The sequence below is a fragment of the Serinus canaria genome, chromosome 4 (assembly GCF_022539315.1).
Source record: "Serinus canaria isolate serCan28SL12 chromosome 4, serCan2020, whole genome shotgun sequence".
NCBI lineage: Eukaryota > Metazoa > Chordata > Aves > Passeriformes > Fringillidae > Serinus > Serinus canaria.
Window position 1 is genome coordinate 65,471,411 of NC_066317.1, and position 26,417 is coordinate 65,497,827.

At 41.1% G+C, this 26,417-nt stretch overlaps 1 protein-coding gene across 4 annotated transcripts; it reads right to left on the reverse strand.

Moving 5' to 3' along the window:
- Positions 1 to 1,340: 1,340 nt before the first annotated feature.
- Positions 1,341 to 24,511, reverse strand: ST3GAL5 (ST3 beta-galactoside alpha-2,3-sialyltransferase 5). 4 transcript variants are annotated; one of them, XM_030238965.2, is made up of 7 exons: positions 24,326 to 24,511; positions 12,818 to 12,929; positions 11,008 to 11,116; positions 8,789 to 9,132; positions 7,195 to 7,381; positions 5,145 to 5,303; positions 1,341 to 3,960 (listed from the first exon to the last, which is right to left on the reverse strand). In XM_030238965.2, the coding sequence occupies exons 1-7, from the start codon at positions 24,408 to 24,410 to the stop codon at positions 3,697 to 3,699; spliced, it is 1,260 nt and encodes a 419-aa protein (XP_030094825.2). In that variant the 5' UTR covers positions 24,411 to 24,511; the 3' UTR covers positions 1,341 to 3,696. The 4 variants fall into 4 exon arrangements, with proteins under 4 accessions (XP_030094825.2, XP_018779375.3, XP_050829790.1 ...); XM_018923830.3 differs by having other exon boundaries at positions 11,002 to 11,116; positions 24,326 to 24,507; XM_050973833.1 differs by having other exon boundaries at positions 12,808 to 12,929; positions 24,326 to 24,479.
- Positions 24,512 to 26,417: the final 1,906 nt, after the last annotated feature.

Genomic DNA, 26,417 nt, shown 5'->3' on the forward strand with positions numbered 1-26,417 from the left:
GGCATTAGCCCCTTAGGGACTCTAGGGTGGGTTATTTATCTTCCAGCATCTCAGGAGATGTGGGACAACACTTGATGCCAAATGGCTCAAAACTCTTTTGACCAGGATGTACACACATTTCATAGAACCACAGAACAAGCTGAGTTTAAAGGGACCCCCAAGGATCATCCAGTCCAGCTCCTGGCCCTGCTCAGCACCATCCCCCAGAGTCACCCCCTGTGTCCCAGAGCATTGTCCAAACACCCCTGAGCTCTGCCAGGCTGGTGCTGTGCCCACTGCCCTGGGGAGCCTGGTCAGTGCCCAGCCACCCTCTGGGGGAAGAACCCTTTCCTAAGCTGGTAAATTTTTTAAAAAAAGCATTTGTATAAAACCTGCTGCAGGCAGGCTGGAGGAAGGAAGGCACAGCATCACATCTGAGCTGGTCTCAACAGAGGTGCTCTCCCTTCATCCTCCCTTACACAGGTAAGAGGATCAGACTCATGCAACACAGCTGCCCCTCCTCATGCCCTCCCATTTCCTGCAGGAATTCCAACTGCAGCACAAGAGCTGGAGCTACCAACACACATCCATGCAGAGAGGCTGAACTCTCTTCAGTTCCTTATCAGCATCTCAACAGCCCCCATGAGTTTAATACCCAGTTTTGATGCCAACCCAGCACAGACTGCAGTCACCCTTTTTGGCACTTCCCCACTCCACAGTCAGGCAGCTCTTCGTGTCTCCTTGTGCAACTTCCTCACAGGAACCATAAAAATTCAGCACCAGAATAGATAAGGCATCTCCCTGGCTGTGATTGTAACTCTCTTCGTAGGAGTTAAGAGGATTTCAGTGCAGAACACAATGGCTTTATCACAGCTCCCAAAATCTTTGGTGACTTTTTAACCAAACAATATTAAGGCCTATTTACAAAGGATGCAGATTCTTTGCAAAGGATAAATCTGTGAAACAGTAACAGAACACAGAGAGCTTTGTTCTTATCTCACTTCCAGCAAGGCTGAGGCACAGATCAGAAGCTGCAGTGTTTACACCACTGCAGGAAACACACCCCTGATTTTAAGGCCAATGTTATAAACCCAGTACAAAATTTTCTCATCCACATTAACTTCAAAATCTTGTAAACCCACAATTTGGTCAGTGTTGAGAGGGTTTCTCTCCTCCAAGCACCAGACAGATAATTCCACTGACAGGCATTAAAAAGGCATAAAGAAACAGAGAAAAAGTTAGCAGCTACCACATCCCCTGTTCTGGGGTACATGGGATTGCATCAGGACTTTCAACTGGATCAGCAAGACATGCAACTTCCTTAAAAAGGAGGAAGAACAAATGGCACTCTGAGTGACAAATACATAAATAGAAAGTGGTTTCATCATTTATTGCTTTTTGCTGCCATTTCACGGAGTGTCAAGTCTGCACAGACTAACATGGAGAACAAGGTTTTATCACAAGCCATAAAACAGGTAGGAAATCTAATCCTACATCCACACAATTTGCAAATTTGACAGCATCTCCAAAAAGCTATTGGCATTTACATTAATCAACTGATTATTTTTAAGTTGCTGAACAAAATGAAGTGGTGAGGGACCACATGCTCAGAGATACAGACTTCTGGTGTATTCAAGACATCCTCCCAACACACACATTCTGAAATCTTCCAAAATTTCATTAATACTAAATGAAATTAATGTATTCTGCTTCCAGTTTAAATACCAGGAGAAAATAGTTACCACATTTTAATATATTAACTAAAGGATTATTTGTATAAAACTCTTCACACATGAAATATTAAATTAAATAACATAATATACTTACAAAAAAACAGACTAGAAATTTATTGCTGATATAAAAATTAATGCTTTTCTTGGAAGAGAAAGCTAGATTAATATTATTGCTATGAACATAGTGCCAGAAGCAAGAACTCCTGATTTTCAAATTTGTTCAGCCCCCACAACTGACTTTAAAGGACCTGTAGACATGTGGTACTTGGGAGAGATGAGGTCCACAACTTTCTTCAGTTATGCTTTATGACCTGCTGTCCTTTTTTTGCCTCTCAGTATAACAGTGAGCATCAGTCGGCTGCTCCTGCATGGTAACATTATCATTCATTAGATCTGCTCTCCACCGAATAAAAACCCAAAGCACAACTACCCTAATCTTGCGTTTCCACATGAGTACTTTTAAAATTTGGAACTCCAACTTCCATATGTCCATAACAAAGAAAAGTGGGAACATTCACCAGGTGAAGAGTCCATGATTAAGAACAATGCTCCTAGGCCAACCTTTGATTGATTTGCTGACAAGCTTCCACTGCCAAAGGAAGCTATTTTCTCATACTGTAGATTGAGTAACACCACTCCTCAGTGCAAACAGTCATACCTGATACTCTACTAGTAACAAAAATATAAATATAAAAACTTGCTTACAGATCTGCACAGTCCAGTGCCTTTGCAGTGCACTGATTTCCACCCCCACATCCCCACATACATCTATAGTTTTCTTTTCTCTTTTTGTTTTTTAAATTTGTTGTTTTCAGCAGTTTTCTACCTTGTTACTAGATTATGCCATTTTCTTATAGTGATTTTCTTCTTAACTTATACACTCAACCAATTACTGACTTGGGGAAAACCAACAACTCTACCTCTCCAATGAAATAGTCAATACTGGACTTCACAAGGGTTATCAGCATTGCAAACTATTAAGGTGACAATATCTATAATTAATTACTTAAGGATCATAAAATTAACCAGTGGAAATTGTAACCTAATCATAGATTTTAGAAGTGCTAAATGTTTGATACAAACTAGTGTTTTATAGAACCAGCAATTCTCAAGTCACCCAAAAAATAAATTTAAAAAAAAAGGGGTAGATTTTGTATTAATGCCAGTTCTTTACTTAGGGTAGCTGATCTCTGCTGCAAATCATCTAGTTAGAAACTTTAGGCAGGTCTTCAGGAATAGAAATTACAAATGACCTGGTTTGGGTTAAAGCCCCCTCCTGGCTAAATCCTCTTCTAGAGTGCCCTGGGTCCAAGTGTGCTTCACAAAGCAGGATTCTAATCCAAAACATTAACACATCAATGGATTTTAATGTCAATCATGAACATCAAAGTACTTACTACACAGTTGTTTCCACAACAATTCCTTTTCCTTCAACTCCACTCCTATGTTTGTCCTTCACTCCCCAAAAAATGTATTAGCAAAAGAATATAAATATTTGAGGAGTAAATGCAATGCTCAAGTTCAAGACATGCAAGATTTGAGAAGCATATGCCTTTCTTTTCATGGCATGCATGAAAAGGAGTCAGTATACCAGGAATTGGATCAACAAAGACAGCAGATCAGGGGAAAATGACTCTTGCACATTCTGTTAGATGATTCAGGCCAGCTACGTGTGTTCCATATACATTTGAAAACAAAAAACCTGCTTTTATTCAGACAGCTTAAAATAGTAAATACTTTCAATGGATGTCTTTCAACTCCAAGTTGAATTGACGAGATATTTACATAGCTATACACAGAAATGTGCAAAGTAAAGTCTCACAGGAAAATTTAAAGTCTGACAACTTGAACAGGACATTAAAAAAGGCAGCAGAGATTCCACATCCATTTCATGTACACTTTAAAGAACTAAAGAGAGGGAAAGGGTTGATCCAGCTGAACCTCTGGAAATGTAACAAATCCTATCCATGCTGCCAGTTGGTCACTAGCTGTCTTTGCTGCAGAATTCACAGTGTATCCCTCCAGTGAGGTCTTTGACAACTTTTTCTTTGATCAGTTTTTGCAGGAATTTCGTTTCACCCGTCACATTGTGCATAGTTTGTTCTTTCATGGCAGCCATGCAGAGGTTGTTGTAATAGTGCAAAGGTGTGTTGGGCTGATCCAGGTCATATCCAAATCCTGCTAAGCTCACTTCATCACAAAGATGTGTGGCCAGAACAACTGCCATGACCCCAATTGTAGGAACATTCTAAAAAGGGAGAAAAGTGAAATTTCCTCAGTTCAAACATATTGTCCTTTACTTTAGGTTTAGGAACACTTTACACCATTTAATGATTTTGCCTATTCCTTCTCCTCATTTAAAACTGCAATCAATTAAAACTACAACTAAAAATCAATTCAATGATCAAGTAAAACTAAAAACTCCAGAGCAAAATACCAATACAATTCAAGTATTTGGCTTTTGGCTGTCAACTCTATTTCTTTTTCCTGTGAAGGCAAGACGCCCTATCACTGTGTAGTTAAACTGCAAGTGATCCTTCACTTCAAAGAGTCAAACAACCTCTGACACAGAGTTAAATTTGACATTTCCTAATGTACACTTATCTAAGTCTTGAGCAACAACAGACACTTTAACAGTATTCTTCACAATATGACTTTTCACTGAACAACCTGTGAAAGAGGCAAATATAGTACAATACCATTAAGATACTCAGCTTGGTATATGTTATTTTGATAAATAAATATGAGAAGATCCTTCAAATATTTATGCAATAATCTTAAGTGTTTTCACAATTTGGTAAAAAGATGGTAGTTAGTCAGTATTTTTTGTAGTTCAAGAAAACTAGTGACATTCAATTTCTCAAACGTGCAATTAAAGGAACCAAAATACAGTGTATAATGAAACCAGGCAATTCATCACTCTGTACCAGTGCTGGAGCAAAGGACATGGAGGGAGGAAATGCCCATCAGCTGCTACTGAGCATTCTCTGGCATACACAGCAATTCCAGCAGCTGGAAGGCTGCTTCACACTGGCCTGGCTTCCAGGCTCTCTCTGCCTTCCCTGCAGCTGGAGACATCTGGCTACAGCTGATGGCTGGTTTAGTTTAACAGGGCTGTTTTTAATAGGCTTAACATACATCAAATGCATGTTTTTAAACACTGGAATGAGTTTAATGTCTCACTGCATCTGAATGCCATTTCATGTCAGCATACCCAGGCAAAATACCTCATCTAAAAAGGTCAGCTGAAATCTTACCTTGATTTTGCACAAGAAAATACACAAGTCTTTTGAAAGCACATTAATTTACCTATTACCTGAGACCAGCTCTGAAACTGCACAGAGAGAGTAAAAAGCCCAAAACTTTCTTCAGTTTTTTATTTTATTTCCCTTGTATTTTACTGTCTCCTTTTGTTGAAAGGAAACTTCTTACCTTATCCCAACCCCAGAATTTTGATCGAGGCTCAGGGAACTGTAAAATGTCCAGAGCTGTCTCTTTGATAATGACTGGATTAAGAATCCGAAACTGCTTTGACGTGAAAGGAATTTTCTCAGCAACCTCCCTCCAAAAGAAGAGTCGCACCCACAGAGGCTAAGAGAAACAAAAAATCTAGTTCAGAGGCAAACATGGCATAGATGTTACAGAATTCACCAGTGACTGTGAAAAATTTAGCAAACAGTTTACAGCTAAGGTGGTTTGCAAATATCAGATCAAATAATTGTTCAAAAGAGGAAAATCCTTCAAAGTATCAGGAATTGTAGAGAGGACAGCAGAGGGATTAGTTGTTTATTCTAAATATTTGACTGCACTTTGTGTTTATCAGTCAACATACTCACCAGCACCCATGGGTTCTTCCTTTCTTTAAATACTGTTGCCTGCCCCAGCACAGCTGAGCAGGCAACAGTATTTAAAGAAATGGGGAAGGAACACCAAACATTAACCAGGCATTCTGAAGCAAGCACCAGATTTAAAACAATTGTGCTCAAGCTCAGAAGCGAAGAGCTGGTGTTTGACAGCATCCACCTAGTGATAAATGCAACCCTTCAGAAGAGGGTTTACACAGGACTCAGAAACCCAGACTCTGATCTCATGCCACTGCAGTCAGTCAGATGCCTGCTAATGGAAGAAGAAATGCCACATCACACTAATTCTGCAAGTCTTCCCATGAAATGGGCAACATTAAGCAAATTATTAAACTGATCCAGCTCCAACATAGACCTGTATTTTTTTTAAATATGCTTTAAGGAACAACAGCTTGAACTGATCAAATACAGGTTGCAGTGCTCCTGTTTTCCCAGCCATGCTCTGGATCATGGTTTACTCAAGTTTACTTCAGTACCAGTGTCTGCACAGAGAGCTGAGCCAACTGACAGCTGAGTATTTGAAAGAAGTAGGGTTGCAGCTCACAGAATCACAGAGCCACTGAAGTTAGACAGGGCCTCTGGAGATCACAAGGTCCAAATCCCCTGGCCCAAGCAGACACCTTGAGCCAGATGCTTGGGACCATGTCTAGATGATTTTAAGAAAGATGTCCATGGATATTCAACTTGACAAGTTCCTTCTTGTCTTTTCACTGGGTACCATCAAAAAGAGCCTGGCTCCATCCCCTTGCACCGTCCCCTCAGATATTTATGTACATTAATAAGATCCCCTCCAAGCCTTTTCTTCTCCAGGCTAAACACTCCCAGCTCTATCAGTCTTTCCTCATTGTAGAGATGCTCCAGTCCCTTAAGCATCTTCCTGACTCTTCAGTGTAGCAGGAGATAGTCATGGTCATGATTAAACATACCTTCTAATATTATAAAAATCACAGAATTAAGAAAGGAATTTGGAGTACCTAAACTAGCAGAGATCAAACTGTTAAAAGACTTGACAGGCTGGCTTCTAAATCTCTCTCAGTAATTTTTACTTGCTGAAATTATCTGCCTGCAGATAAAAAGAGGTGGAAGACAGCAGTTCACATTAATTTGGAAATATCAACCCTTTCCAGTTCCTTAGTAAATCTCAGCACTTCTATAAATGTTTAGTTAAAAATCAGCAACCTCATAATTTAGGAACCTCAGACAAATGTTCAATTACACATTAATTCCATGTATGCCCATTGTAGCAGTAGAGACTTTAGCCGCTAAAAAAATGAACTAGCATTCAGAAATCTCATTTCTATTTTGGGCTCTGCAGACTTGGTCAAGCCACTTAAACCAAATGTGAAAAGAATTCCACTTCAGCAAACGCTTAGTATGTCACGTAGCCTGGTGCAAACTACCAATATGTCCACAAAAGAAAAAAAGAAGTGCTACTGTCAGCATGGGGCTTCAACACAAATGCTGGTCCAACTGTAACTAGGAGACAGAGCTAAAAAAACCCACAAGATTATATAAAAGATCCTCAGCACGATAAGCCAGGAAGTAACAGATCAATCAGTTTCTTTAAGCATTAGAAAACAAACAAAAATACAGGTATGTGAGACTGTCACATTACATACCAAGGTTTCATTTTTGACCATGGCTTGAAGCCAGTTGAAATCAACTCCTTTAAACAGGACAGCCACAAACAAGCTTGCAGGAGGATACTCATGCTCAGAAAGGGGGGCTCCTTCGGGGTACGTCATCCGTATTGTTGTTTTGTTACCAACATGATCCGTGTAGCCTTGAACTGGTGCATCATTTAACCTGGGGGCAAACAAACCCACAGTGGAGGGGTATTAAATAAACAGGTTACAATCTCATTAGAATATCAGACACTAAGCAAAAACTTGTTATTTGGCCCACAGATTTTTAACAGAACAGACTACAGTGTTTTCTCACAGCCCCCATGTTCTTGCCTCATGCACTCTTCCAGCCCTTTTATCTTTGGGAGGAAGCCAATTCTATTTCTAGATTAAATGGCACAAATGCAGAACTTGGGAAAGAAAAGCTTGAAGAGTAAAGTGATTAAGGCAGCATTGCAGAACTTCATATCTCTTGCTTTGTGTCAACTCAAAGAGGCTTAAAAGTGGAAGAGGAAGAAAACACACAAAGTTGCCTGTGTGGTAACAGACAACAGAAAGTTGCCTGTGTGGTAACTTTTCACACATATATATTTATATATACACACACACTCACACAAGTATTCCACACAAAAGATCATTCAAATTATCCCTCCAATGCAATGCATCCTGTGGGTTTATATCATTTCCAGTTCACCAAAAATTCAGATGCTGGCACACAGTTGACAAGAATGGAATCATCACTCTCCATGAGTTCTGCAGAATAGCTCAAGTCTTGCAAACTTTTCTACATCAACAGAAAAATCACTTTCATCCTGCCATCCCTAATTTCAGAGGACAGCTAATGCAAGTTCTCTGCCCCTCCACATGCTAACAAGGTTTGTTTACCTTTGAATAAGGGCTATTGATTCAATGAAATATTTCCTTAATACGATGAGCAAGCCTCAGTTTACAAAACAAGTTAAGAAAATGCTGGTATTAATTTTATTTGTGACTTTACATGATTCAAAACAAGGTGGTTCAAACTGTAATGTTCAGAAGGCACAAATACAGAGCATGTAATTCAGATGTCAGAGATCATGGCAATCACAGAAAACAGTCAATGACCTCGTAAAGATAAGGGAAGATAAATGTGCTATAAAGTGTGTAAGCAAACTGTGTATTGAAACACCAATTATTTTTTATTGTGTTTTAAACAGCTGTCATAAAAAAATCTTTCAAATAAGCATCCAAACTAGCCAAGGGGAAAAAAGCAAAGGTGAGTCCTTAAGTCCTGAAGTTTAAGATTTGAAAGCTTTGAAATGTGAAGGAATAAATCCAGTACAGTCTACTTGTCTATGATGTCACTAGTTTCTGCCCATGTGATTTTTATACCTGAGGTCCACAAATAATTACACTGAATTCATTTCCTGTAAACATGACATTTTGCTCCTAAGACTTCAAATTCCACCAAGTCCCAAATAAATTTCTCCAAAGTACTTTCAGAAAGTGTTATAAGTTGCATCAGTGTTGGAGAGATTTTCCCCTTAAACAATGCTGGCTCATAAAGTAATGAAGAAGTAGCTGGAGTCCTTAAATGGAAAGGACATACCTTATAACAATATCAAACTGATTCAATAAGTGACCCAGCTCTGATCCATGGAGAATTCCACCACTGCCAACAACAACACAGCGCTTACAGTGCTTTGACTTCAAATCTTCTGGTAAATCATGCTCAGGTAAGAGTTCAAGGAGATCTTTAAGTTTATCAGAGAACTTGTGAAATCCAAATGGAGGTTCATATCTAAATAAAGCTTCATCTTCATTCATATTTTTCCTTACAAAGGGAGATATGTCCACGCTGTATTTCTCTGCAAACAATTTCCTCATCTCTGTCTGTGCATAAGAAGGTCGGCACTGCTCCTGCAGCACGGCGCTGGCAAACTGCTGTGCCCTCTGAAACAAAACACACAGGATTCAGCCAGGAAAGCCAGCTGCACAAAGTCCTCAAAATGTGGGCCACCAGCTGACCACCAACAGTTTAGCAAACACAGGGGTTATAAAGAAAGCCTCAGCGTGGAAGTACAACAATTTTGAAGCATTTACTCAGATGTAGGTATGAGCCAGTGCACAGCGACAACCTCCAGAGGAATTCCTCTCCACCCAATCCCTTAAATGTAGACATGAGGTTTTTTAAAGAATATATTAGGCTATTACAAGTGCTAAGTGAAAATGAACTGTTTGTACCATCATTTGCAGCACCAAATAAAAAAACCCCTAGACATACTTCTACCTGTCTAATTTAGCAGCAAGTGGAATTCCACTCTGCTCAACTGCATGACCTGAGTTCTGCTCTGAGATTCCACCACAGACACATCCACTGGGTAAAAGTTCTGTGCAACAGCAGCTGGACTCGTTACTCACCAGAATGAAGCAACACTTCTTCCATAAATATTGCTAAAGTGCTAATGACTAAAAGGAATGCCAGGTGGGGGTGTTATGGGCCTTCTCTCAAAGATTAATCACCAAATAAGAGACCACAGTTCCAAACTGCATACAAAGATTAAAGTGACAGACAGAACTACACATTGATCTATCTCATTAATGCACGTATTTAGAAATCTGTAGTGGCAAGCTGGTATCTGATGTAAAAAGAGAAAAGCAAAGGTTCCTCCAGTGTAATTAAAAACAAACCATGAGCAAACACAGGAGTCAAAGACACAAGATTCAAATCTACTGCTGATTTAGTTCTCCTCTACTGTTAAGGAACAATCGTGTGTATCTGAAGGAGCAGGAAGGGAAGTTCTGCTGCTGGTTTTTGGGGGTTTTTTCTAACCAAGATTAACCTACAGAACTTCCTCTACCACCATGATGAAGGTTTCTGCATGAACACCACACTGGGCAAAGTATGACTGAATGACTTCACAATGAACTTTTTGAGACAGCAATAAATACAGTCCATGAAGGTTTGCTTGGTTTAATGTGTTTCTTCCTCAGAATCAGGAATGTTATTGAAAAAGTAAATAAGTCAAATAAGAAAAAAGAGGAGGCAAAGAGGTTCAGAAGGGGAAAGATAAGCACGGAGGATGATGCCAAGTGAGGGAGGATGCACATGCAGTAATGCTAAGATTAGCCTGTCTTAAGACAGGGTTTCTGCTAGAAGCTGTCTATTAGCATTGAGATATTCAAAGACAGAAATGTAACAGCCCTAAGGCAGGTAAGTTCTGTTATAAAGTGCAAATAGGATAAGTAGCAAAGGCTTTAATGGTGCCTGTTACACCTCTTCAAAAGCTGCATGGAAAACTGCAGCTAAAGAAAGTAGCTGCTACCTTGAATGAATAAATGAAATAATAGCTGCACCCTCTTGGACACCTGCCCTGTGATTCCAAAAGCATCTGAGCAACTACAAGGCAAAGCAGACTGGGAAATTGGCTCAGGTGAAAAAAAAATAAAACCAAAAAACCAACTTTTGTTTATTAAGTTACTTTTCGGTGGTTTTAATATGTTCATTTTCATTTGCATCAATCTTCTGATCACCAGTGTCATCTGCACTGACAAAATGGGATGATGACATGTCCATTTCAAATTTTAAAGCTGCACTTATATAATTTTACCTCTAAAAACTCAGTTTCTCCACATGCTTCTGCTGTCATTTTACAAGAACAAAAAACAATGTTTACAGAACGAGATGAAGCAAAATATACTTCTGCTCAATAGGTAATTCCAGCATTTTAGTTCTTTGTTGTAGAGCCCTGCAAGTCCTGTATTGTCAATTAATAATTTTTTTTTAAGCCAAATGGAAAAAAAAAGCCAAAAAATACCAACCCTTACACGATCGAGGTCCACATATGGCATTTTTGTTCTGTCACATTCCTCAGGGTCAAGATGTAATTTGAGGATATAAAGGAAGCACCCTCCAACCACAAACAGTGCAAGAATTCTAAAAACAAACAGGACAGTGAGGGGTAGGAGAGAAAAACAAAAAAATTTTTTTTCTGATGTTCAATCAACTGTTAAATCAATATTTTTAAGTAAATTTAAGACAGTTGACTTTATGTGAATACTTGCATTTGAATAACAAGAAAAACCCTTTTGCTTTGTTTACTTCAAGTCTTGTATAACTCTTCAAAGTTATCTGCACAAAAGTATGAACACATGCCTAGATAAGGAAAATGCCTGCTTCATATATTTTAGATGCAAACAGTTCTCCTCACATAATGAGGAGAAACCAACAGTGACTTTTTTTCTTTAGAGGACTTATCTTAGAAAACACATTTCCATGCAAACTGAAAAAAAGGCTGGAACTTCAAATTGGAAGATTTTGAGCCAATGGCCACCACTAAAACAAAACTTTCAACTCTGGCAGGCCAGAATGCAGAACTCAGATGCTCAGGCTGAAAAGCCTTAGTTATTTACACCCCCAAAACATGCAGGAGAAAAAGTCTGACCAACTTTAAAATTGAAGAACAAGACTATTCATATTTTTTATCTACTATTTATCTAATTTCTCATTCCTAAAGAATATCACTGTTGATATCCAGAAAGTCACTTAGCTTATTTTATGTTTAAACCCATCTGTAGAATATTTACATCATTATTTGGTTAAAGTTGTGATTCTTGCTCAAGTATGTAGTTCAAGCTTTCTTACTGATTTTCATTTCCCATTGTTTCCTAAGGATTGGACATTTGCTTAAATTTATTTTTAAAATGTACAGGTTATTAAGTGCCTAATGCTTCTTGAAACTCTTTCAGATAAAGCTAATACAAATTTCCAATATTTTTTAAAAAAGGTTGCACTATATGAACTAATAGATGCAATCCAGCACTCAGTGTGCAGTACAGGCTGCAAACAAGGTGACCACTGGAAAAGCAGGACTGTTCTCACATCTCACTTAACTAAATTACATTTTCCACTGACAGGTGATCTAAGAGCTTCATTAGCATGTTAGGCAGCAGCCCCTGGAGATCAGCCAACAGGCAGAAAGCAGGAGATTCACAGCTGACAAATGAGGCTGGTTTTCCTCCAGAAGTTTATCAAGTATCCTCAGATTCAGCTGGGGTTGCAACATTCAGGTTACATCCACCTGTGCATGTAACAGTTTGTCTTTGGGTTTTTTAACTTAAATTTTAGACCTAAAAATTCACATGGCCTAACAGTAGTGAATGTTTTAGATATAAAATATGGGATCTATGTGTGCACACACCCTTTAATTCTAATTTGATGTCAAGCTATAAACAATGGAGTAAGGTTTTTGATGTAGCATTTCAGAAGTCTTTATAACAAAACTGTATGAAAACACCTCCCCAGGATACCCACTCAGCATCCACTGGCCTTCCATTCCCTCAGTTACCAGACTCTACAGAAGTCTCAGCACTGTTATTTATCTGCATACAAAAAATAAAATTGGAAATACTTGTGAGTGAAGTACTAGGATCTCACTTTGGCTTGGGAAGACAGGTACTACAGCAAGTTATCCTGGGGTCCACAAAGTGTTTACAGGAAAGCTGTGTGCTCAACCCTCCATTCACAGTCTGTGGTAATCCCATGCCTTGATTTCTGACTCCATTTTGCAGTTGCCCAGGCTGGGGTAGAACAGCTGTCCTCTGTGTAGCTGTGACAATGACACTTACTTGCGAGTACCTTTTAAAAACCAGCTTGGTCTTCTCATCTTCATGTGCAGCCACCTTACACCATTGCACAGGAGGTGAATGATCACTTTGCAGTTTCACAGAGTTATTGTCACTCAGCATTGCTGTGAAAATAAAAAAGAAAAAGTGATCATAACTTGCTGAATTGAAGAAAAGTTCACAGGACACCCATGGAGTGACAACTTTGTTTCCCAGAGAAGACTGTGATTCTTAGTTATGGTGCCAGGAATACTGAATTGCTCCTGAGCTCCTTGTGATCAAGAACTCACTCATTTCAGCTGCACCACTAAATCGTGATTCTAAAAATGTTGCCAGGTCTTTGCATGCTTCATAAGCCTGAAGTCTAACACTTGCCAATTACCTCAGTTACCATCAAACACTCTAAACAATATGCTGAGGGTATTCAGGATCCCTGACTCAAAATCAAATCCCTGTGCTATGCCCCCCACTAGCTCTCAGCATACAAAACCCATACAAGCCATCCTCAAAACAGGAGCCCACACTTCAAATCATCTCCCCAGTTTCCCCAAAGCCAAACAAACATATCTCATCATCAATGCTCTGAATCTACCACTGACCTCTTCAGCAGCCCCAACAACATGGCCAGCAACTTCAACAGCAGGCACCAGAGAAGGTGTGGAGGGAATTTCTTCCTGGCACACTGCAGGACCAGGAGGCTGCCAGCACCAGGGAAGCACAGCACAACTCCCTGCACAGAGCATGGGATAGCCCAGCAGGACAGCACAGTGCTCCCTCACAGATGGGCAGGGCACTGATCCTCAGCTGACAAGAAGCAATCTTGCTGCTCCCACAATTTCTACCAGCATGCTCCAATATTCAGTTTGGGAAGAAAAATGCATGCTGGCACATCACCTTCTCCCAGGCTGCTGCCAGTAACTAAAGATGTGAGGATGGAATCCCCATGAAGAGTCCACCTGTATGAGCCTGCTGGTTTTCCCAGGGAGAAGGAACACAGGCAAGGGTTTTTCCTGTCCTCTGCACTCAAAGCAGCACTCCCTTTGATCAGCCAACCATGGAAAGGTGCAGCCTGCTCCTCTAGAGGGGAGGATTTCAGCCCTGCTCCTATCTTTGATCTCAGTACTTGACCCTCTCTGCTTTCCACTGCAAAAGTGTTCACCTCTTCTGTTCTCCTGCCAAGAGTTCTGTCACAGAACTTCTAAAAAAGAGCAAGACTAAGGGAAGGTTTTCCTCTAGGGATGATCCTCCCTCGTTCTCTTTTCCACCTCTTTTCATTGCTTATGGTGATATGACCCATTTGAACCAGCCTGTACAGCCACTTGAAAACACTGCTTGATTGGACTGATGTTCTTAAACACCAGGAAGAAGGAGCTGAGGAGACAGAAGTACCCCCTCCAGATATGAAACCACTGCAATTTCAAGGGTATCTAAATCAGAAGATGATTCAAAGTCAGTCTCTTTGCACAGAGAGAAATTATTACTGATAATCACAGCAGAAGGTCAAATGCCAAAAAAACCTTTGAGGGTGGGACAAGGAGAGATAAAGATCAACAATAGCATCTGAAGCCCTTTGAAGAGCAGGCAACAGTCAAATCATGCTTTCAAGGTCACATGCAAACGATTACAACCCACAAAACAGAGCAACACAGGAAAACCCTAATGGTTTTTGCCAGCAGGAAACTTGATCACTTACCTCAAACACGAGTAACTTGGTTATTACGGCATCACTAAGAACCTCAAATTCCCCACCTGACTATTTACTAATTGCATAGACTCTGAGCTGTCACACCTATTTGCAGGCTTTTGTTTCAGCCCCTTTGAGATCTGGAATAAAATCTGAAGTCATTAACATCATGTTTGTCTCAAAAAAGTGTAAACTAAAATTTAAGGGGTAAGTTACATCCCCCAGTGCCCCAAAATTCCAGCAGTTAAGCTGGAAATCAAATCCAGCTCTCATCTACCGCAACCTGTCAGGACACAGGACAAAAGAGCAGGTCACAGGGAACCTAAGAGGCCTTAATAGCGCCTCATTTTCTCAGAGCAACACCTCATCTTTACTGGCTGAATCTATACTGCTGAATGGAACCAGCACTGGGGTGCAAAACTGGGTGTTGACACCACCACCCCAGTCATCCACATCAGTCTGCTCTCAGCTAGTATTGGCAGCAAACCATTCAAGTTCACATGGGTAAAGATGTCAAAAAATGTGTTACAAGGACCATATCCCAGGGTCAGTTATGGATCACCAACTTGAACTGCTCTGCCTTGAGACATCCAGCGCCAACCCAGCAGGACTGGTACTGTCACCTTTACAACACACATCCTTCCTACCACACTACACAGAGAAGTCAACTCAGCAGCAATCATCCAGTACCTAGACACTAACACAGCTCAGAGGTGACAGCTATCCACAGAGACACTGTCAGGATGCACAGGGAGCAGCCCCAGCTCATAGAGCTAGACCACACCAGCACACAATGGGAGCTGTGACCAGAGGATGCTGCAGAGAGTGAACAGAGCCTGCAGACCATGTGGAAGCTCCAGGACTGCTCCACATAGAACAGAGAGGACAGACCACCTCAGAGGAGACTGCCTCACACCAGCACAAACAAGAGGCACTCAGCACTGTTTGGGAAAGGGATGGGATCACTCACCAACACTGATGGCTCATGGCAGGGACAAGAGCACTGAAAGGTGCTCCGGCACAAAACAAGGCAGCAACTACATCTGTAAGCCCCACAGATCTCCACAAACACAGCCAGGAAGAAGCATAAAATGGGACTTTTAAAAAATGAAAAAGCAGGAAACAAGCTTCACCTACTTTCACTAGAGAACAATGCAGGTATTAATTCTTTCTCAGGTAAACATAAAGAGGTAACTTGATCACAGTCCATAGGAACCTAGGTCAGAATGAATTTTGCACAAAAGAATCAGTCAAACTTGGTACCAGACTGCAAGAGATCTGAAAGACAAAGAAGGAACTGAAGAGGTGGAGGGTGATGAAGACAGAAAGGAGACAAACAGGAATGCAAGACTGCAATAAGCTAGCGCTATGAGAAAATGATCCCTGCCTCCGAGCAAAATAAATTCCAGTTGTTCCCTGTGTCAGTCATCTCGGATATGCAAAAACAATGAAACAGAGAATTTAATTAATCACCTCAAAACATCCTTTCCAAGTCCAACTCTTAGTATGCACAATGATTTTTTTTTTTGGTTATATAAACAAGTGACATAATGTCAGTTTTCATTTCCTTTGCAACAGTTTCCTTCAGTTTGACTTTTGCCAGTCATTATCATGACAGATGATTCTTTTCTCAAAAAAGCCGATATTTATAGACCAACACATAAATAAAATGCATCCGTCCAGCACAGCATTTTCTTTTTAATTACTCAGGGTTGGATCCTGCACCCTTATTCAAGTCAATGAGCCCTTTCACTGGCTGGAATGGTGCAAGACTGCCCAAAAGAGCAAGGTGGCAGTAACAAGCACCTTAGAGTGCACCTTTCCCACAGTCCTCCTGAATTAAAATCTCCGAGTTTGCAGAGAGAGACAGAGCAGTTAAGATCCCAGGAGGACCAAAGAGATGTTGCACCCAAACACCTTTACATTCTTTCAGGAAGGGGCCCTGCTACAGTTATTTTGAGAGCCATAAATGCAAATGTCTCAATTTGTGTACAAAACACAGCTCAGTAGTGTTGTGGTGTTACAACCACATTTTGCATTGACACTTCTATAGTTACTCATTGTGGTGTAATTAAGGAATCAAAGGATTTAAATTTGTTTTATCTACTGAACTTAAGTGCAGTAGATAAAAAACTCTGTGCAAAGCTGTTACTAAGGCTAAATTGTCCATTAATACAATATATTCCAAGCTTTTTGTGGTGTTATTCTTTTCACCATGATTTACTTTTGTCTCATTGTTATTCTTATGCAGACAACATTTCCACACTTGGGAGTATCTCAGAAGCAATTCATTTAAGCCTTCAGGAAGTCTTTTCATGTGGGAATGCTAAAAGCTAAAAAGCAGCATGTATCAAGTTGTACATAACCACTGCCACACCCTGAAAAATGCATTTCAGTACCTGGATTTACCCAAAGCCAAAGTCTCTCAGCAGGCCCCGGGACAGGAGCAGACAACCTGCACATGAGTGCAGGATGATGCACACACCTGCATCCTCACCACACTCCCATCAAGCCCCCAAAACCACAACCCCACACAGGTGATGCTTCCACTTACACTTTCCCCTCTCACAGTACCACCAGAAGCAGTGGGAACACCCAGCTTTACAAGGCAGTCAATAGCAAAGTCCTGCTGCACAAAGCAGCCTTTGAAAAGATGAAGAAGCTGGCAGGGCAAAGCCCCCAGAAAATGAAACCCAAAAGTCACACTTATGTAAAGGAATTACAAATCCTGAATGGTGGGGCTCCTGCAGGCATTGAAACAGAAACCAAAATTAATGCAAAAATACCCAAAAGCCCCGTGCTGACTTCATGCCTCTTCCCCTAAATCAGAGACACATAAATTACTTGAACATATTTCCAAAATCAGTAAAGGATAAGATGAAAGCTACTTGGTTTTAAGCAAGATTTGTTTCAAAAGAGAAACACAAAGTTTTAAAGCAGAGAAGGTGTTTTTACACAAAAAACTTGAGCAAGGCACCTTTTACTGAGATGTGGTTATTGTTCAGTAATGAATTCTGTATGAATTTCCTGTTCTGTGGCTTTTAAACAAGACCAAAAAAAATCCCACAGATATACCACAAAACTTTATGCAAGAAGTTAGAAGATAATAACTAAGAAAACTTTAACTACACAGTGGTTTTGGACACATTTGGAAAAAAGCAAATAGCAAAAAACTGACAACTCCAACATTAATGTCTGTGACTTCTTGCAAAAGTTGGGCCCATGAAAAGATTACACATTTCAATCTATCCTCATTATTGACCAAATAGATAATTTATTAATTTTAATTAAGGTTTTCAAAATTAGTACAACAATTTAAGAGAATGTTATTAATTTACGTCAAAACATGAAAAACAGTTTGGTGACATTTACAGTTAGGATTGATTTTGTTTGCTTCTGCAGGACTGAAATCCACAGCAATCAAAATGGAAGGGTTGAGACATTAAAAAAGGGAATGAAAGGAATGACTAATTAGGTGGCAGTTTTTTGGTTTATACTTCAAAGCCAGTCACTATCATTAGGTATCATTTTGTGATGATACCTAAGAATATGAAAAATTTAGAATTCTTCATCTTCTGTTCTACTTTATGACCATCATTACAAAATTGATTCAAAAATCAGTATAAAACTCTCCCAATTCCTTCCTACATCCATCCCACAATCTGTTCAATTCTCTTTAATTGACAAACCAGTCTTCATTCAGGGAATTATGATTCAGGATTTTTGTCAATGAATACAACTGTTAATCATAAATTCTTATACTGGAAAGAACAAAATAAGTTAACTGATGAGTAAACACTGTCTCTTACCAGCTTACCTACTGTGCCATAGGAGGCCCACAAATCCCCCAAAGTTTCCCTAGTCAGGGATTCTCCCTTTTAAAGCATAACACCTTCAGATTCTTCCAATGCTTTCAAATATCATCATCTCTTAACTGGAAACAATAAACCATAAGCAAGAAATTTCACAAATAACCTCTATCTGCTTATATAAAACATGACAGACAAATTTTCTTAAACCAACAGTGGATCAAGGCTCATCTCAATAACAACTAGGCGAGAAAATAGTAGTGCAAAGTGAAAAATGCTGAAGCTAAGGAGAATTATTTGTGCACCCCATAGTACACAAAGGACTCCACAGCTACAAGTGTTGTACAGTTCAACTGCTGCCTTACAACTGCAATCCAAGGTATTTCTATCCATCCAAAACACAAAGTATTTCTTAATACAAAAACAATTTGGAAACCTATTCTCTTGTGACATGAAGGATTTGTTATTACAAAACAACCAATCTGGAAAATAAAAGAACATCCTCTAGCAAGAGGCACTCCAGAAACTGCAGTGAAGAACATCCTCTAGCAAGAGGCACTCCAGAAACTGCAGTGTAGTAAAGGACTGCTTGGCTTTCATGGAATCACAGGATCATCCAGTTCCAAACCCCTGCCATGGGCAGGGACACCTTCCACTGTCCCAGGTTGCTCCAAGCCCCTTCCAATCTGGCCTTGGACACTTCTAGGGATCCAGGGGCAGCCACAGCTTCTCTGGGAAACCTGTTCCAAAGCCTCACCACCCTCCCAGTGTTAATACTTCTTCCTAATATCCAGTCTAAACCTGCCCTCTGTCAGTTTGAAGTCATTCCCACTTGCCCTGTGACTCTGTGCCCTTGTCAAAAGCCCAGGTCATATCCAGCCTCTCATCCACCAGCACCCCCAAGTCCTTCTCCTCAGGGCTAATCCCAGTCCATTCTCTGCTCAGCCTGGATTTGTGCTTGGGATTGCCCTGGCACAGGTGCAGGACCTCAATGGACTTCATGAGGTTAACTTTCCAATGGCTTCTGTAGAAATGAATCCAAATTTTTCAGCTGAATTTTAAACACAGGTTTAAGAGATCAGGAAAGCTAACAACCTGCCCACATGTTGAAACTGGATTTAAAATCTATATGAGGAAAGTAAAAAGCCTTTCATCTGGATGGCCCCATTTGCCCATATTGACAAAATACTCAGGAAAAGTGGGGAAAGAAGAACAGCCAAGTTATCCCAAAGGAACTGTGTCTGATTGGAAAATCTCCTTCTATGAAACAATGAATGCTGAAATACCTTCTTAAAGGATTTTTTCTTCAATGGTGCATGATAAAAACCCTTTAAAACCACCAGCATGAGAAGAAATTCCAGTGCTATTAATGATCCAAGGGTGACTTACTAGGAACATGCTAAAGCATGAGAGACTTCTTTGTCATGACTTGTAGCAATATATTCACTCTTGGATGTTTATCTTCAGATAATTTCCTGATCCCCATCCCCATCCTACCACTTCCTATCACAAGACATACTGAGACAACATCCAGGGAGCTGTGGCAGATTAGGGACTGACATCTTCTCACCACAGGAAAAGCATGAAGCTAAATTTAAAAATTAGAGACTTCTGCCAATTATTTCTTCATCTACCACTATATAAATCCCACAGTAAAGTTGGCATTTTGACATTTAGACACTTGAAAAACTTTCCTTGAATAATATCTGCTTAGTGCCTATTACTATTGAATGAGAACAGCATTTGACATCTGCTTTAATGAACATAGTCAGTTTTTTGGTTAATTGAAGACTACATCTGTGATAGCAGAAAAAAGTTTAGCCTACAAAATGGTTACAAGGACCTACAACATGCATCTTACAAAATGAACTTTGGCTAAAAAAGCCTTTTTATCAGACAATAAAAATTTAAAACTATGCTGTCTGTATGATGTGCAGTTCATTTGGTCAAGATCTGTCTCCTCAGAAAATGAGAACTTATTACTGAACCCTATTTGTGTGGACGTAATTGGCAAAAAGTGAAACAAGGAGCAAATGAGAATTTCAGAGCAGTTGACAGAAACTCTCAAAGGCACCAACAGGATGACAAGTGAAAATTATTTTTCCTGGAGCCAGGAATACCACAAAGCAACATTAGTGTCCTAAAGGCATGATGATTTTTCTATCTATCTGTCTTGATTTCAAAAGACAGGTGCCTGCTAAAGAAGGCAGGAGCCTCCCCTGAAATAGAGAATGCAAACCCTCCCCACCCCTCCAAATTGCCATGAATTTTAAATTAAGGGGCTCTCAGGCAAAAAATATGGGAGCAGGAAATAACAGATCTTTAATAGGGAAGGGAAAATAAAATGATAAAATAAAACAATGCAGTACACTAGAACAACACTGACAGAGTCAGAACTCAACCTGACAACCTGTGGGTCAGGGTGTTGGTAGCAGTCCAGTTGGAAATGTGGCTGCAGCCCTCCTGGAGTGTCAGGGGTGGTTCTGTTGGAGCAGGGGGGTCCTGTAGAAAAGGATGTATTCTTCCTCCAAAGATCCAGTGGAAGAAAAGGCAGTTGCTGTTCCTCTGGGGAATCCAGTGGAGAAACCATGCTGGTGTTCCAGAACCTCCAGATTATATCTGGGTTGCAATGCTTGGTTCCTCCCTCTGGGCTCACATCTCCCAATGGGATGTTACAGTTCTTATCAGCCATGCAGTGACATTCAATGGCCTGTTATCAGCAGGTGTCCCCTCGGAGGGAAGAGTGATTGTGATCACTCAGAGAGAGAGATAAGGAAAATTGCCCACTTGACAAAAGACAACTGCCATACAGATGGTAATAGAATAAGTCTTGCCTTGGAATCTGGAACACTATCCTCACCTTGTGACACTCTGCTTGTGGTTTCTTCTAATTTTTTAATGGGTCATGCCTACATCCTCTTTGCAACATCAACCAATGACTCAAAGTCATTAACAACCTTACATAATTGTGTCTACTTGAGCATTCTTTTCCTTTAGGAAGGATACACATAGTTAGGCTACAATTTGCTGTTAACCTTGGGTCATCCAGATAGAACATCAAAAGAAATGGTTTCAGCTCAAATACAGTCCAATTATCAGCTTAACTAGAGATACTCAGTGTAACACCATCATTTCCTCTCATATCACTCACAGGAAGCTTTTTGGACATTAGCAGTCTAAAAGAATCAAAACAGTCTTGCTAAAATCATATTACAGGGAAAGAACTCTTACTGAGGTTCTAAATGACAGCTCAATGTTCAAAACAGGGATATTCTCTTAATTTCACATCTTAGCACCCTCTTCTCTAAGTCAAACTTTGCAGGCTTTTCTCTGAAACCTCCATTAGGTGCTCTCAAGTGAGTAACAGCAAAAAAACATAAAACATGAACACAAGAAACATCAACAAGATGTGCTTCAACACTTCAGCAGGCTGCTGATGCTTTGTGACAGACAAAAGCAGCATCCGAATACGGAATTTTTCTGATTCACAAGTGAGCCACAAAAAGTCAGTGCGCCAGCCAAGCAGGAAGAAATGGGTAAGCTAAAGTATTGCTGTTGTGAACAGTGTGCAATTAAAAATTTAAGTTTCTTTCTTACAAGGGAAGCTTTTAGACTGGTGCAAGAAACAGTGGCTTGCCTGCTTGGGATGCTCAGAGCCTACTGTCAGCCACTCCTGAGCATGTGCTGAAGCCCACAGACACACACAGTGAATGAGCTGCAGTGTAACAGCAGGCAGGTGCTACCCAAAATCCCCCCTCTGCACATCTCCCCTTTCTCATGCTTCTCCCCAGACCCACAGATGCACACTTGAGGAAGCCCTGCACCACTCCAGCACCTGGAGGGAAAGCCACACCAGCCAGGAAGAAAGCACAGTGCACCAGGACAATCTCATCTTGCACAAGCAGAAGAGATTTCTGAGCCTCTGCAAGGAAGCCAAAACAAATTAGGTCTTTCCCCTTACATGGAAAGTTTGAGGGAAAAAATCTTTCCTAAAAGAAATGGTCTGAAAAGGTAAGGCATAGCATTAATCTTTACTGGGCTAAGGAAACAGCAGACTTAGCCAAGATGTTTCATATGACATCTGAATTATGCAGCAGAATAGCACCAAAAAACTGGTGATTATGAAACAATGTCAATATTACAGCAGCATTTTTACCACACTAACATCTAACATCCAAGCCATGATGGTAAAATCACACTTGAGCTTACAGAAGCTAGAGAGGAGATGCCAAAAACCTCCCATAAAGAAAAGGCAAAAAATAAAATTGCAATACAGCAAAAAACATTGCTGTAAACAATTTTAATGTTTAAGTTCTGATCCTAAGGCTTCAGGACATAACAGGCTGCAGAGAGTTCTAATGGGATGGGTAAAGGAAGAGCTTCTCCCAAGGGGAACAGAGAGCTTGGCTTGTCCAGCTTTGCAAAACAAGAACTGAGAGTTTGTCCTTAGATACATGAAACATGTAAATACCAAAGCCAAAACAAAACCTTACAAACAAAAGCATAATGTTAGCACACATTAAAAAGTGGACATAAACAAAGAGGGACTATGAGCAAAAGATTCCTGAGCAGCAAAGGAACAGCCTTGCCATAGAAGTAATGGAAAATAACAGACTACAAATATTTTAAGCAAGTCTTCAATAATTTATGAATTACATTATCAGTGAGAGCTGCTTGTGACAGGGAAGACTCCTCCACAATCCTGAAGTCCTGTTGGTTTTGAAGCACTGGATGTTCCTGCTGGGGATGCTTTAACCTGTTCTGCTAGAGCAAGTTCCATTCAGCACATAATTTGAGAATTACACCACGACAAGTTTGAATCATTGTCTGGGTCTTTTTCAGTTATTTAGCCTTTATTATACCTCAGGAACTACTGAAGTCTTCCAGAGTCTCTTAATCTAAACAAAAAACCTGCCCACCAAATGCTCCAACTCTGCAGCAGTCTTGGCACGTTTCACATCTGATGTATGCAAAGCAAACAAAATTGAACATTTTTAGCCCATTCTCCTCAGTAAAAGGAAGTTTCTGCTACCACTTGGTCTTCCTACATCCTGCTCCTAACTGCCTATCACTCATTTGGCCAATCACTGAAACTCTACGGAAGGAAGGATGCTAAACCTCAAAAAGTTGCAGGAAACCAAAGGAGGCATGAGCTCATTTCTCATCATCCCCACGGAAGCAGACAATGCACCAAAATGCTATCATGCCCTAACTCTCCAGCTGCATTTTGACCTCTTAAAAGAAATTCCCAGAGTTTGGCTAGCAGAGTGCCTGGGAGGCAGCTCAAGGTTTCCTGCTGCATGATCCAAAAGGGAGATAGCAACCTCACTGCAGCATAACAGATGGAATGACACAGTCTGCATGGAAAACACCCCCTCTAAACTGAATCTGCACACTCCTATTGTAAGCTGCAGTTTAAAAAGATGTATCCACTCCAGAAGCATAAACGAGCGCTTATCTTAATGAGTTTTCTTTATAGAAATAATGAATATACACCTTTATCTACCCTTTTCCTCAGAATGACACAAGGCCAGTCATTTTCCACCGCAGAGCTGTTTACATCCAATAATTTAAAGAACATTTCCTAATGATTTCCCTAACTAAGAGAGCTGCAAAATAAACATCCCTCCTCCAGCAGCCTCATAGTTTGATCTTACTTACTGAAATAGAAAAAATAGATACAAAACAAATCTCAGCACAAAGGGGGGAAAAAAGGAAACTCTTTGTCGTGAGTAGCGCTGAAGCAAACAGAAAGGTTTTGGCAGTACCAGCAGAAGCCGTATCTGGTTTGCATTCACATCACTCCAAGCATGAAATACAGAATCCCTCACAAAACGCCTATCGGAACCCGCAGAGAAGCAGAAGCCTATAAATTTTATTCCAGAGGAACAACTCAAGCCAGCTGCAGCTAACACATCCTCTGCCTCCAGCCCAAGGCAAACACGACTTCCACCGCCCATCTCCTCCCGAACTCGCAACCCGCACCTCCCCATCCCCGCTGCTCCCTGCCTGGAAGGGAGGGAGAGACCTGGAAGCTCCGGCGCTGGTGGTGGCGGTGGGGCACATCCTGCCGACTGCTCCAGCCCAAGCCCGCAGGCCCCGCGCCGCCGCATGGGCCTCGGCCGGCGTGGTCCCCGCTGCGGTGCCCGCGGTGCCGCGGGCGGTGCGGGCGGCGCTCGGCGGCCCCGGCGCTCTGAGGCGCGAGCACGGCGCGGCCCCGCCGCAGGTAGCGGAGCCGGCGCGCGGCGGGGGCGGCACGTGGCGGCGCGCAGCCAATGGGGGCCGAGCGCGGCGGGGGCGCCGCCCGCGCTGAGGGGATGCGGGAGGGCCGCGGCCCCTGCCTCCCTCTGCCGCTTCTGTACCGTGGCGGTGTTACGAATTAGCGCTTTCTTCACCTTTCTCCCCTCCGCAATAAATCGTGGGTTTGGAGATTTTCTCCCCCCCACACACACACAGCCGCCCAGCCAAGAGACTTGCGCCTGCTGCCCCTTCCCTATGTCCGCCGCCTTATCTCGCTGTCTGTGCCTTCACTCGCCCTCTGTGGAAAAAGGAGGTCGATCCCCTCCAGTTACAGCGTTTGAGCTGTTTTTATTGTGCCTTATATTCCCAGGAGCTTTGGTGCATTGGGGCTTTCAGGCCTCTCCGCAGCTGTTTTAGGGAATAATCATTTCTGTGGCCCAACGTGCCACAAAATGTGTAAAAACACCCAAAAAGTCCGATTTAGTTGTAGACCCGAGTAAGCGGCTGCTTGACTCGCTAGGGAGGGGAAACGACCTTGCAAACGCATCTGAGCATGGCCTTAGAAGTCACAAGTTGAACAACCAATAAAGAGCTGGATAACCACTGGAGCGAGAAGCGAGGAAGCGTGAGCACCGGATGAGGGAAAGCTGATGAAGCAGGAAAATGGATTAAGTCATTGCAGTCTGTCTGATGCTACGATTTTTTTTTTTTATTTAATATCTGACTTATTGCTATGGTATCTACAAATGATTCCCTATCCTAGATGATTGAGGCAAAACAATCAGCGATTCCAGGCACAGCAGCTGCTGATTATTAGTGCTGGTAGTACAGTGCATAACAGACTGCAGAGGCCATGTCAGGGGAGGCAGGGGAAAAGCTTGCCCTTAAAGAAGGTGGGATAAAACTGGCTCTGAGGTCCCATTCTCAATTAAAAAGGGGTGATATAGTTCAGTGAGAAGAACCCAAGGAGATCTGAAAACAACCACCATTTTCTGACTGGTGTATAAATGTTTCCTCACTGTAAGGAATAGATGAGTGCATGTTCTGAAGCAGGACAGTTTAGATGCTTTCAAATTTTATAGACGATAAACACAGATATATTTTCTATCCTTATAATGGTCGTTTCTTCACAGTTTCTGTTAAACTACACTTAGTTTTCTACAGTGGATAAGATATTGCTTCTCTGTTTTGTCAGCTGTTTAATGGTTTGAGTTGTAGTCACTGCAGATCCTTGATCCCTTTTGGTATGATTCAGGAGAAAATGTATACAAGTCAGAAACAAAATATTCCCTGCTCTGTTATTTCAGCTGTTGACACAATTGAGGATTAGCTCTTATCTTTGGTCCTCCTCCATAATTGCAAGCAACTGTTCATTAGTTTGTTTCAGATGAAGCCAGATGTAAATAAAGACCCTGAGTGTACAACCAGGCATGAACAAGAGTGTCTCAGGGCCTGTCACATTGGGCTTTGGCCAGGAGACAATCAGGCTTTGCAAGCAGCTGCAGCAAAGATATGCACTATGTTCATATTTTGAAATCTGATAGGAAAAATGAACCATCAGTTTTGATACATGTCATATTTTTGAGGCAGGACAAAGCATGACAGTGCATGAGTGATACTGTATTAAAGAAAGCTTACAGGATTCTCCAATTAGCAGTTAATTCTGTCAATAAATAAGGTCTCAGTGGATTGAAGTTCCAGATATAAATAGGAAAAATGCAGTATAGGAGTGCATCAGGAGTCCATCTAACAAGGCAAGGAGATCAGAACCTGAGAGGCAGAAAACACAATCATAAGTGCCTTCAATAATTTAAGTTGGATAAATGTCACAGGAGGGAGTGGAGCTGGTGTGAACATTTTAGAAAGTATCTGCAACTGCT